Below are 14,167 nucleotides of genomic sequence, written 5' to 3' on the forward strand. Positions count from 1 at the left end.
ATTTTTAATTTTCAGAAATATAGAACACATATCTATTATGATATTTAAGACACTACTGTGTTGTTTTTCTTTCTGGTATCCCTCATTAGGAAGTGAATTGCTTGAGAGTAGCTGTATTTTATTCATTTCCATAGCAACCAGCAAAGAGTCTGGATTATTGGTAGCTTTTCAGTCAATATTTGTAGCATCCAGTTGATTATGCTTTTAACCCAAAGGGATGACAATGACTCTTAGAATAAAGAAATATTAACGGAAAACCTATAAACCCTGAGAATTCTTGTTTTGTATCATTTGTAATAAAAAATCCCTTTCTGGCAGTCACTCTTCGATCTGTTTTTCTAGATCTTGTTCTCAATCTTTCTCACAGGATTTCCCCCTTTCTACTTTCTCCCCAGTGTCTCTGAAAGACAAAGCTTCCCAAAGCCGAGTCTTCGAACAAGACAGCCTCCCACATCCCCACCAAAGGCTGGTATTTATACTGAAGTAGCTTTGGAGTTTAAAGCTGTCCCTATCCCCTCCTCTTCTGCAGTCCTTCTTAGAAAAAAAACAACAACAAATAAATGATGGGGAGAATAGGAATGGGCATGGAAAGCCAGCCAACTGAATCAGTATCCACAAGAGTCTTTGTAGGAAACATTTTTAAAAAGCATTCAGGCTTAGCCGGCAAGGCTCAGTGGTTGAGCATTGACCCATGAACCAGGAGGTCATGGTTCAATTCCCCGTCAGGGTACAGGCCCGGGTTGCAGGCTCGATCCCCAGTAGGGGGGTGTGCAGGAGGAAGCCAATCAATGATTCTCTCTCATCGTTGATTTTCTATCTCTTTGTCTCCTTTCCTTTCTGAAATGAATAAAAAAAAATATTTTTTTAAAAAGCAGTCTTCATGAGACCCCATTCTGGGACGTTTCTGACTAGATTACCAAGAATGGGGAGGGCCTCATGTGCTTAAACAGAGAAATTATTGTGCTTAAGACAGACCAGCTTCCTTTCTTGCCCCATGCTAATATACAATAGTTTCATCACTATAGTTTACGCAGCTAAGGCCGGGGGCCTTATCTATTTATGCCATGCCATATGGAGGAAACATAAAATAGAGACAAAGTCAAAATAATATCCATGGTATCTGAAGTTTAAAATATTTTATTAATAAAAAAGTACAATAATCAAACATAACAAGATTGCTTAGTACCCAAGCACACACTCTGCCCGGATGCCACAGAGGGAGAGTCTCTTTAGGTTAGAACAGAGTAACCTCTAAAGTGGCCATGCTAGCTGAGGAAATCCTTGAGTATTTCCAGGTGCACAACAGGCTCGTATATAAGAGATTGTTCATGATCCTAGCCTCAAAGCCATATCTCTGGAGCAAGAACTAGTATAACATAGAGGAAAATGGGGTGCTGCTCTAAAGCACTGAAATAACGAGGCACAAACATAAGAGTTATAGAGACTAAAGCTTATATACTGTTCTGTAATTTCTTTAAACAAACTAACATTGACAAAAAAATGCAGTCAGTCCCTTCACTTCGAGCTCCTTTCCCCAACATACATACACAAAAAAGTTTCTGGGACTGCTCTGCCCCTGTGACCTCCTGCCAAAAACCAGGGATGGACAATACTAGGGATTCTCTTCCTCTTTTCATTCAGAAATACAATAAAAACAGCACTGCATACAATATACTTAAAAAGTAATGTCCAACACAACTACTGACCCTGGGAAACATCTACTGGAAGCGAAAGAGAGTTTAACAGTTAACAAAAGAATATCTCTCCCTCAGCCCTCAATCCACCATCAGAAAAGGAAATGGAAGGTGAAACCAGAGTGAGAATCAAAGAAATATCCTGCCACTGGTATAAATTGCATCCTCTTCCACCCCGCTCCCACCCCAAACATCCCACCTCACTTCCCTCCTACCTATACTGTTCAGGGTACAGTAAGTGGGGAGAGAGAAATGTAACTGGTGAAGTTGAACTGAGCAGTGTCTGAAGGGCTCTGGGAAATTGCCTTTGTGCTTCTGACAGGGTGACATGTAATGTGGTCCAGGCAGAGTGAAGAAAGGGGAATACAGTGTTTGTAGCAATGGATTTTGTCTACCTATCCCTGTAGGCCCTAATATGCTTTGAGTCTGGAAACAGATCAAAATTCTATAGTTAGTAACAAGGAGAATGTAGGAAAAGTGAAAGTAGAATAGGAAATAATATTGCTTCCAGTGACTGCTCTTCAATTATCCTTGTCACTGACTCAAATTTAGCTCTGTATCACCCAGAAAGCCTAATCCTCCCCGTTTTCTAGGGTAAATATAGGGTATTAGAATTATTATCATAGATCACAATACTTTTTATTCATTTAGGCATCTCCCATCGTTGTTGCCAACATCCATTAATAAGAATCCTCACAACATTCCTGTGAGGTAGATATTTAGATCCCCATTTTACAGATGGGTTAACTGAGGCACAGAGAGGTGATGTGACTTGCCTAAGGTCAACCAAGTGAGAGATGAGAAAATACGGGAGAGGTAACTTAGGATAGCACCCTTAATGTCAGAGAGCCATATTTGCCAGTGAGAAAGGATAGTGTTATGTTTTACTTTAAATTGGGCACACCCACTTTCTTCTGTGTCCATCTCTCTATGTAGACATTAGCACACTATGGGGGAATCAATAATTTCCCTAGGTTTATTCAAGGTTGGCTCAATTCCCAATGGTTTGGTTATTGAGGAAACTTTTGGGGGGCAGAATAGATTTTCAAATTCTTGGAACCATGATCATAGAAATCCCTAATTCCTAAATTTTGCAGATCACTTTGTTTCAAAAAAGCTGTTGGAGTTTGAAAAAAATGTTACTATCATACACATAAGCACTGTGTTCTAGTTGTTATCCACAGTGTACAGATTAAAAATTCAGATACTGCTATCTATAATAATAAAAGTGTAATATGCTAATTAGACTGGACATCCTTCCGGACGAAGCTGGGGCTGCAAGGAAAGCCCAGGTCCCGGGGGTCAGAGGGAAGCTGGTGCCAGCAGCCGGGGAAGGAAGGCCTACTCTTGCACGAATTTCGTGCATCAGGCCTCTAGTATATTTATACTAGAATTGCACAATTAAGCAAATAGATGTCAGAGTGTGGGAGACAGGTTTCTTACTGTTTGAGTGGGAGGTTACAAATAAGCAAAGGGAAAAGGCTAGAATGATACATTTGGTGATGGACTGGTGTTGGCAACATCAGTATGAACTCACGTTTAGCTTAATAAAGATATGGAAGATTACATATAGAATTATTTGTAGATATGTGTATATATACATGAGTTAGTGTACATACATATATTTTCTTGTTCTGTCAGCTGAGATGGCCTAGAAGCAACAATACCCCAGTGGCCATAAGCATACCTAATCCTAGATCTTGGTTTCTAATACAATTATCCATTAAAAGGAATCAGGGCTCCTGAAAGAAATGGTTGATTATAAGAGTGGGCCAAAAATATATATGATGAGCCTGGAGCATCTTGTAGTGCCAGCAAATAAATATATGCTAAAAAAAAAAAATGACGGGGGTATGTCAAAAGGACTTGGGAGTCAACCCAAAAGAACATCCAATGGCCAAAAGCTGGAACAATTTGAGCATACAAAATAAAATTGTATTGGATTATAACCCCAAGTATAAAGTAAATGTGAGTCCATACTGATACAAGTAAATTATTACATAAATAAATGAGGGAGAAGAGTCAAATCTCCCGTGCAGAATTCCAAATAATTTTTTTGTAGATATTCACACTCAAGGATGTGGTGCACAACTCTCCACTCAAGTGTGGGCTGCATAGTGACTTCCTTCCAAAGAGTACAGTATGGAATGTGGTGGAGAAAGTACAAAGGAGGAAGCTGACAAACACAATTTCAGCCAGGTAGTCCAGGTCAACATCAAAGATTAAGTCATGTTAATTTGATGTGATAAAAAGAGCCGTTTACCTCTATGGTCTTCCTCCTTTTAACCTCAAGTTTAATCATGAGAAAAATATCAGACAAATCTCAATTGAGGGACATACTACTCAAAAGTGTCAAGGTCAATAGGGAAAAAAAAAATCTGAAAAAATGCCACATTCAAGAAAAGCCCAAGAAGATATGACCACTAAATGTGACATGGTATCTTGAGTGGGATGCTGTAACCAAAAAAAAGGATATTAGGTAAAAACTTAGGAAATTTGAATAGTCTGGATTTTAGTTAATAAAGCATCAATATTACTTCATTAATTATAACAAATGTGCCATACTAATGAAAGATGTTAAAAATGGGAAAAAAACAGATTGTAGGGTATAAGGAAACTCTAGGATCGTCACAATTTTTCTGTAAATCTGCAACTGTCCTAAAATAAACATTTTATTTAAAAGGAAGTTACCCTCACAAATCTTTCTGTCTTACCCACAATTCTTTCCACCTAATCTAACCAACCAATTCACATTCTTCAGTTTTTCCCGAATTTTCCAATTATAATCATCAATAGTTATGTTCAACTGACAATTATCTACAAATGGAGGAATTCCACTGCAACAAATCCCAGGATATTGTCCAATCCCAGCAAACAAGGTTACTTAAGAGCTACAGTTCCTGCCCAGCCAGTGTTGCCCAGTGGATTGAGCATTGTCCCACACACCAAGAGGTTGAGGTTCAATTCCCAGTCAGGGCACATGCCTGGATTGCAGGCTCGATCCTCAGTAGGGGGTTTGCAGGAGGCAGCTGATTGATATTTCTATCTTTCTCTCTCTCTCTTCCTCCCTCTCTAAAAACAAATAAAAACATATTCTTTTAAAAAGAGCTACCGTTCCTTTTCATCTCACTGTCTACTTAACAAAATTCTATGTGCTTTTGGTGCAGTACTGTATTGTACTATATTTGAATCCCTGTATGGTATGAAATACTCTTAATAAATTTTGACACATCTCTTAAAGAATATATAATGATTGGAATGATTTTATTGTTATTTGGAGGGGACTATTAATAAAGCAGTAACAAAATCCCTCATTACTTTGCAGGAAAAAAATTGAATAAAGGTTTAGGGATGGCAGAGATAGCAATATTAGGAATTTTAATTTGATCATCATAGTTAGTACAATAGTATGTTTGATAGCCTTTATTTATTAACAGGTTATATACTCCAATGCAAAAGATCCTGAGGTCTGGGGAGCGTAAGACAGTTATGAACTCTGGGAAAGGGAGTCTCAGGATCCAAACTCTGGAGAAAATGGGTCCTTGGACTCTACTGTGAAACGCTGTATCAACTACTCAATTATAAGCTTAAGCCAATATGTATGATGGTAAGTCACCTTTAACCATCTTAGAGCTACATAAAAGTTCCCTTACAGTCTATAGTGTGGAACTTACACACCAAAAGTCAGAGGAAAGTCTGTTTCAAAATAACCATGAGAAGTGTAAAAATCCACATGTCGTTTTGAATAATACAGGCAGGCCTTGAATTCATGAAGGTTTATAATCTGGACATTGTATGTTTAAATGAGGTAAATCAATTCTGAGATATTACAGAAAGTGTTAGAAGAGAAATATTGTGTACCTAATGTTATATGTCCATGACCACAGGCACACCTTACTTATAATGTAATCAACTGAGTGTTCTAAAGTTTTCTGAAGCATAACATATAAAATTGGACAAATACTGCAACCAATCATGTAAATTTTTCTCTAATCTGATTTAATAATGTGACCCCTGGGAGAATGAGTGTGCAGGTCTATAAGGCCTCAAGGAACATCTGTGGAAAGAATCTGACCCGTATTTGTCTCATCTGTAAAATATGAATGATGGATAGGACTAGATGGCTAATAGGATCCCTCATTGGTGCTAGAATTCTATGATTTATTCAGAATGGACAAACCTTGGGAGGTAGTAACCTAAAATATGCAAGCAGGGACTGGTTCCATATCTGCCAAGGAAAAAGGGTTTCCATATGAACCTTTAGGAGAGAGGCTGAGTCCAAAGTTAAGTGATACAAACTCCCCCTCCCCCCGGAGAGAGGAAATATGACATGTGGAGGTAGATCTGAGGTCCAGAGCCTGGAACACAGGGTTTTATGTCTCAGAGACTATTATGAAATAGATTTGGTAACCAAATGTCTATATTATGCAATATGCTGTAATGGCTAAAACAGATGCCATAGGTGCTCATAGCAGTTGCAGAACATCGAATTGCTTTCTGTATCTCAGTTTTCACTAAAAGCCTCCTATTCCAATTGAAACACAGGAATGCATGCTAATAATGCCACGGAATGAACAAATCTTTTTCTTACAACCCCTCACCTTTCTATGACATGGCCCCAGTGTATGATTTCTCATCATGCATTATACTCATAATAGTTGCTTTATGTAAACAAAAGAATAAACAGTACAGTGCAGCCCCTCAAGACACTGTCTCAACAGGCTGCCATTTGAATGAGGTTTGTGATTACAGCACTTTTAGCGTCATATCCAAGTGAAAGTCCCTCTCTATTGGTTTTCAGGGTTATCCTGGTTCTGCTTCTTCCTGTCATGGTCCAACATGCTCTCCTGAAACACTTTTCATCCTACCGGCATGTCAACGTGTGCTTCAAATATTTGTCCTAACTCCGTGGTCGGCAAACTGCAGCTCGCGAGCCACATGCGGCTCTTTGGCCCCTTGAGGGTGGCTCTTCCACAAAATACCACGGCCTGGGCGAGTCTATGTTGAAGAAGTGGCGTTAGGAGAAGTTTAAGTTTAAAAAATTTGGCTCTCAAAAGAAATTTCAATCGTTGTACTGTTGGTATTTGGCTCTGTTGACCAATGAGTTTGCCGACCACTATCCTAACTAATATTTAACCCAAAAAGAAGGTGATTGTGCTGTAAAATCCTTAATGTTGAAGGAGGAAGAGAAGGAAGGAGAAGGAGATGGACAAGATCACTTCATTCCCTTCAATGGACTTAAGAAGCAGAAGTGCCCGCACTGTGTGAAAACCAACCTGTAAGGACAAATAGGATTGGATTTACAAAACCTTTGAGTTTTGTATGGGACTCAGTAAATTCACTGAAAATGTGTCCTATGCTCAGGATGCCAATCCATTCTACCAACAAGCTACACTGTTATGCCCTCTTCTGTCTAGGAACTTGGAAAAAAAAAAGTCATTTTAAAACACTACCAACCACTTTTAAGTACTGATTTTTTTAAAATATGGATAAGAATTCTAGAACAAAAGGAGGGAAAAACAGGAAAAAAAAGCAGCATATGTTTGTTCACAGCCTTGAGTTGGATTCCTGTTTTGTTATTGTAGAAAAAGTGTCCCATCTGCGACCATGGGTGCCACACTTTTTATTCAACCTATACGGAGATGTGAAGATGGAATATGAGGAGCCACCATGGGAAATCAGCTATCTTTTCCTCCAGTCTCATCAACCTGGCTCAGTGAGCTACTCCAGTCCCATCCCAGAGGCAAGCTGAAGTCAAAGAGGGAAAGATGGTCATGACCTCAGCACACACACAGGAATGAGACCAGTGCAGCTCTTCTAGTGCGGACTGTGGAGCTCACATGGTGTCATGGCGCCTGCGGTGCAGGGACAGGTGGTCAGAGCGAGAAAAGCTCCGGTTGCAGTCTGTGCACCGGAAGGGCTTGATGCCTGTGTGCTTGCGGAAATGGCGAGTGAGCTCATCTGAGCGAGCAAATTTCCAGGAGCAGCCATCCCAGGTGCATTTATAAGGCTTCTCTCCTAAAAGGGGAAGATGAAAAAAAACAAGGGGAGTCAGAGATGTTTGGACACGGAAAAGATAACAGAGGCCATAAGCTTTTATCAAGGCTTTGGTCAAAAGGTGAGGCAATCACTTTAAAGACAGGCTCTTCTTCAACCTTACAGAAGTGCTCAGGAGAAGCTAAGGCGGCAGACGCTGGCTCCAACAGGCCTTTGCTTGAATCCTGGCTCTACTACATACCAGCTCTCTGACCTGAAATAAGTAACTTCTCTTTGGCTGGGTCTCTGTTTAATCATCTCTAAAGGTGAAGAAAATAACTCACAGGGCTGTTTGACACTTCTTCTTTTCTGAACACAGCTAGTAAATGATAAACCTGGGATCCAAACTGAGGTCTTTGACACTTGACCCTGTACCACACTGTAGCAGCCATATCCTCTCCTCTAATACCTCCCAGCAAATAGTCGAAAGTAGAGACATATACACAGAAAGAAAATGTGATTCACTAGAAGGAGCCCTCAGATCAGTCTACAGGCCTTCTTCTGTGTCGGGTCAGAAGTTAAAGTGCGTGGAATGGGAGGAGGAGAAGCATTAAGTCAAATTTTTTTTTAATAGTTCATGCTCAGTATCCGCAGGTTGCATCTGGGTTAGATATGGAATATGTATGCTCTGGATAAAAAGCTAAAAGAAAAAAGTAATAGAAAATACATTAACACATGAGGATCCCATTAGGGTGTGTAAATCACACAGTACATGTTTAAATACTCAGAATAAAGGCAATATCAATATACTTAAATGCAAATTATGAAATAAATTAACAGTAAGTGAATATCTGGAAAGTGAGGAGAAAAACTGTGGGAAAAGGACTTTCTCTTTTTACTTTTCACTTTTCTGTGTCAATTGAATGTTTTAAAAATCGTGATATCATATCTTATAATAAATTTTTATTTTCTTTGTTTTACATCTATTTTAATCATAGTTAACATACAATATTAGTTTCAGATGTACAACATAGTAATGTGATCATCTCACTAATTCTAAGAATCATAAAAAAGAGAAGAGTCATTACAATGGATCCCTCAGATATAAAAAGTATTATAAAGGAAAATTATGAACAATTATATGCCCACAGACTACAAAACTTAGAATAAATGGATAAATTCCTAGAAACATACAACCTACCAAAACTGGCTCAACCAGTGTGGCTCAGTGGATAGAGCGTAAGCCTGCAGACCGAAAGGTCCCAGGTTCGATTCCAGTCAAGGGCATGTACCTTGGTTGTGAGCACATCCCCAATATGAGGTGTGCAGGAGGCAGCTGATCGATGTTTCTCTCTCATTGATGTTGCTAGCTCTCTATCCCTCTCCCTTCCTCTCTGTAAAAAAGCAATAAAATATATTTTTAAAAAAACTGGCTCAAAAAAAAAAAAAAAAGTAGAAAGCCTAAACAGGTCATCAACAAGTAAGGAGATTGAGTCAGTAATCAAAAATCTTTCAACAAAGCCTGGCCGGTGTGGTTCAGTGGTTGAAGGTCGACCTATAAAGCAGAAAGTCACAGTTCGATTCCTGGTCAGGGCATAGGCTGGGATTGCGGGCTTGGTCCCCAGTAGGGGCATGCTGCTGGTCAACGCTCAACCACTGAGCCACTCTGGCTGGGCCTCCTTCCACTCTTGCAACTCAATGCTTCCACCACCAACCACTGCACTTAATATGCCCTAGCAATGCTGGGCTTCCGTCAGTTATTAGAACAAGACAGACTTATTCCCATCTCCCAGCTTTTGTACTCCGCCTAGATAAGAGCAACACTTTCCTTAAACTTTTGGCATAGTTGGCTCCTTCTCATATTAACTATGTCGCTTAATGACCTTTTTTTAAAATACTGATTTGAACAACCTTTTAAAAAGCATTTATTAGACAACTGGGGAAATTTGATATTAAGGAATTTTTAGATTCCTTTCTTTGAGCACTTTAAATATCTCCTGCCACTCCCTTCAGCTTATTTTTAAATGTCCGTTGCCTTTTAAAGATATATTCTTAAATATTTATGACAAAGATAATATGATGTCTGAAATCTGCTTCAAAATAATAGTGTGGGATGGGGGAGTTGCTAGGGGTGTAGAGGGAACAAAATTGGCCACATACTGAAATAATTGCTGAAGTTGTCTTTCTCACATAGATGTTTCTCTCTCTGTCTCTCCCCATCCCTTCCACTCTTTCTAAAAAAATCAATGGAAAAATATCCTCAGATGAAGATTAAAAAAAAAAAAAAAAAAGGTGATCAATGGAGATGATGGCCATTCAGAAGACACAAGGCTTAGTGTAGTCATAGGCTGGTTTTATAAAAGCTTAGAGTAGGAACAAGGCATAAGAGTAAAAGCCATGAACGGACTCTGATCCATGAGTATAAATGGATCAATCTTTGAAGACTTTCTTCCCTTCCTATCTCTCAGAGACTGTGTACGGTGTGTGTGTGTGTGTGTGTGTGTGTGTGTGTGTGTGTGTGTGTGTGTTGCGGGGTGGGGTGAAGGTGGACAGACCTGTATGGATTCTGCGGTGGGCCTTCAGGTGAGAGCTTTTGGTGTATACTTTGCTGCATCCTGCAAAGTCACATTGGTGAATCCGTCTTCTTTTCAAGTCAAGGGACTCTTCTGCCTGCATTTGAGTCATTGCTGCTGGTCTGAGCAAAAAAAAGAGAAATAGGCCAATGAATGCTTTTAATGTGAAGTCTAAATAAAGGGACATACATATAGTGGGACCACTTCATACGTGCAAATTTATCACTAGACCCTTAAAAGAAGAAGTAATATAGTACAAGCAATTCCCTCAACTAGCCCTTTCTGCTCAGTAGGTGCAGGTTCCAGGAGGTGGCAATGTTTCCTTGGGTGGTTTCTGCTCCCAAACAGTGTGAGCATTTCGCTCTAACAAGTCTCATACTTGTGTTTAAAGAAATATATTTTTCATACAACATGGTTGCTAAAACACAAGCCAACTACTTTATTAGTCCCAACACTGGACGACAAGGCTGCTTTAAACGTACAGAAAGAAACCCTATGCAACTGTACTTTACAGGAAATTTGCAGATTTTTCAAGGGTAAAATTGATGATCTACAATTAGAACCTAACTCTGCCACAATATGCATGCCTGTGCACATGTATGCACACAAACTCATACCTTTGCTGGGAAAGGTTTTCCTGTATTTTGTTGTCCCCAAATTCTTACTATTGTGTCTAAGAATTTGTTCCATTTCTACCACAGACACACATATATACATAGAAAGGGACTTGAAGTAAAGACAAAAGTACTTACTCTTGCTGTAGTCCCTGTAAGGCCAAGGATCCACTCTCATTTGCACTTTCCTCACTGTCACTTGGGACTTCCAGTGGAGACATGGACATGGGGTCAACTTTCACTAAAGGCAAAGAAAAGGAGCAATGTGGGCTACAAATATATGTGCCTCTGTTATAATTTTCAGGATTCCCAGTTTGGCCCACAATAAGAAGGAGCAGAAAGAGAAATAAAGGAAAGACAAAGATGGAAGAAGTGTATTTGTGTAGAAGGAAGAGAAGATTTAAAATATTTAGCATAGCAGGAAACAGAAATTCCTTTGAGGGAAAGATAGTCAGGAACATTCTGGTACCACAAGAATAAGCTTCTCTGGGATAGTGAGTGAGCTAGGACAGTGAGTTTCTCTAGGATAGGGTCTGGTTATGAATGGACTACCTCCAGCCCCCAGGACAGGGTCTGCTTAAAAGTCAGGTTCAATGTGTGCTTGTTGAATCATACTCTCTGAATAGTTCCCTGGCTGTCCTAAGACAAATGCCTAGTCTCAGCCTACAGGTGATAATGCACCCTTCGGCTTTTGTGCTCCTAAATGAAAACAAGCCAATGAAACACATACCTGGTACCTAGTAGGCATTTGATACATGTTACATCCTTCCTTTTCCCTATGTTGGAAGAAGCCCTCAAATATTTCTTATTATCAACTAGTGGTCCCTCTCGCAATCCGGGACTGCTGGCTCCTAACCGCTCACCTGCCTGCCTGCCCGATCACCCTTAACCACTCTGCCTGCCAGCCTGCTCGCCCCCAACTGCCCCTCCCCCACCGGCCTGCTCACCCCCAACTACCCCCCCCTGCTGGCCTGCTCACCCCCAACTCCCCCCCCCTGCTGGCTTGCTAGCCCCTAATTGCCCCCCCACCGGCCTGATCGCCCCCAACTGGCCCCCCTCTGCCAGCCTGCTTGCTCCCAACTACCTTCCCCTCCTGGCCTGATCACCCCAACCTCCTCTGCCTTGGCCCCGCCACCATGGCTTTGTCCGGAAGGATGTCCGGAAGGTCTCCTGGTCTAATTAGCATATTACCCTATTATTAGCATAGATTAGTAGTGTTTCTGACACCTAACAAAATTCAATCCTGTGGTCAGCAGTCTCCTAGATCTAGTAAAAGCTAGAAACTTAAGGATGCTAATAAGGTTGAATGAGGAAGGACCTGGCTAGTACAATCGCCTTCATACATTGATTGTACATCATTCACTAAAATATTTTAAACATGGCCCTGGCCAGGTGGCTCAGTTGGTTGGAGCATTGTCTTGTACACCAAAAGGTTGCAGTTTCGATTCCCAGTCAGGGCACATACCTAGGTTGTGGGTTCAATTCCCGGTCCAGGTGCGTACAGGAGGCAACTAATTGATGTTTCTCTCTCACATTGATGTCTCTCTCTCTCTCTCTCTCTCTCTCTCTCTCTCCCCCCTCCTTCCTCTCTCTAAAATCAATAAACATATCCTCAGGTAAAGAAAAAGTTTTAAGTATGCATCTCAATATGTATGTGTTTGCATGTATGTGTGTATGATATAAATGTGCTAGTATATTAAAATTTTGTGTACATTATGAAAATAAACAAAAAATAATATGTAAGGGGCAAGAAAATGCAAATAGAAATGCTGATATTTTCTCCTTGTGCTCTAATTGATTTGGGCACCTCTCTGACTTGAGGTGGAAGCCTACCATTTTGGAGACCACTGAGCTAACGGTCTTAGCTTAGCTTGAAACTACATGAAACATTTTTAAAACGTATTGTTTATTTAGAATGGCTCCAATGGACTGATGGATATTATGGTGGGAATTCAAAGCCCCTTCAAACCATCCCGAGGTGCTACCACTGTCTTGATCAGTAAATTCTCACACGGGGAATTTTATTTTTCCATTTCATTTTTTGTTTGGTTCTCTCTCCCTGTACAAGAATCGATAACTGTATTTTAATTAACCTCCTCAGGAGATCTCAAAAACAAGACTGTTAAGAATACTTACATTAGCAAAGTTAACCTCTGGTCAATGATGGCATTTTTATTCAAAAGAACATTGCAGAGTCTCAGCAATTTGATACTTGGTATGTTGTTTTTCAGCATCCTACATTTAGTGATGCAACAATCACAAGGCATTAGATTTCAAAGGTTGAAAACACTTAGAAAGTGTTGAAAGGGAGACTTACTTTATACCTTTTTGAATTCTGAACTTATTTTAAAAATTAAGCAGAAGGAAAGATTATAGTAGATGAACTCTCTTCCGGACAAATGTCCAAGTTCATTCATCAAATTTTAAAAAATATATTTTTATTGATTTCAGAGAGGAAGGCAGAGGAAGAGAGAGATAAAATCATCAACAATGAGAGAGAACTGTTGGTTGGCTGCCTCCTGCATGCCCCACAATGGGATCAAACCCACAACCCAGGCATGTGCCCTTGACCAGAATAAAACCTGGGACCCTTAAGTCCAAAGGCCAACACTCTTATCCACAGCCAAACCAATCAGGGCTCATCAAATTATTTTTTGTGAGACACCTATCATCTACCACTGTGTTAGGTTCTCTGAAGACACCAGAAGAGAAATAAAACACAGTTTTGTCCTTAGAAATTTACAATTCAGTTAGGAAGAATGCCCATATACTGTGATACAGGTGAGTAAAAAGTAAAATGGAAGGTGACAGATACTAAAATGAGGAGGAACATAAGGAAATGGCAATATTTCAAAGGAGACTTCTACCTGCAGGGGAAAAAAATAGTGTTAGGAGCCTAGCAGGAGCTAAGTCTGGCTAAGAATGTAGGCCTAGAAACATCATCAATTTGTCTGCCAAAGCATTCCTAATGGCATAGAAGGATAAAAACACTCTCCTGAAAAATCCCAAGCCTAGTAAGCGTAAAACTATTTTTGAAGTTTGTGTTTTATCTTAAAATGTTATTCAAATTTTACATTTTTATCTTTAACTAGAGGCCCGGTGCACGAAATTCGTGCACAGAGGGGGATTGTCCTTCAGCCCAGCCTGTACCCTCTCCAATCTGGGACCCCTCAAGGGATGTCTGACTGCCCGTTCACAATCCAGGACTGCTGGCTCCCAACTGCTTGCCTGCCTGCCTTCCTGATTGCCCCTAACCGCTTCTGCCTGCCAGCCTAACACCCCCTAACCACTCTGCTGCCAGCCTGTTTGC

The 14,167-nt window shown here is 40.2% G+C and overlaps 1 protein-coding gene across 1 annotated transcript in view; it reads right to left on the reverse strand.

Moving 5' to 3' along the window:
* Positions 1-1,127: 1,127 nt before the first annotated feature.
* KLF8 (KLF transcription factor 8) overlaps positions 1,128-14,167 on the reverse strand; it is a 37,887-nt gene continuing 24,847 nt past the window's right edge. Inside the window, exons 4-7 of the mRNA XM_054713721.1 lie at positions 10,996-11,098; positions 10,226-10,365; positions 7,535-7,712; positions 1,128-2,009 (exon numbers count right to left, since the gene is read on the reverse strand). Coding sequence (XP_054569696.1) covers positions 1,919-2,009; positions 7,535-7,712; positions 10,226-10,365; positions 10,996-11,098 — 512 coding nt within the window. The 3' untranslated portion in view covers positions 1,128-1,918. The remainder of the gene's footprint in view (positions 2,010-7,534; positions 7,713-10,225; positions 10,366-10,995; positions 11,099-14,167) is intronic.

The sequence above is a fragment of the Eptesicus fuscus genome, chromosome 1, assembly GCF_027574615.1.
Source record: "Eptesicus fuscus isolate TK198812 chromosome 1, DD_ASM_mEF_20220401, whole genome shotgun sequence".
Lineage (NCBI taxonomy): Eukaryota > Metazoa > Chordata > Mammalia > Chiroptera > Vespertilionidae > Eptesicus > Eptesicus fuscus.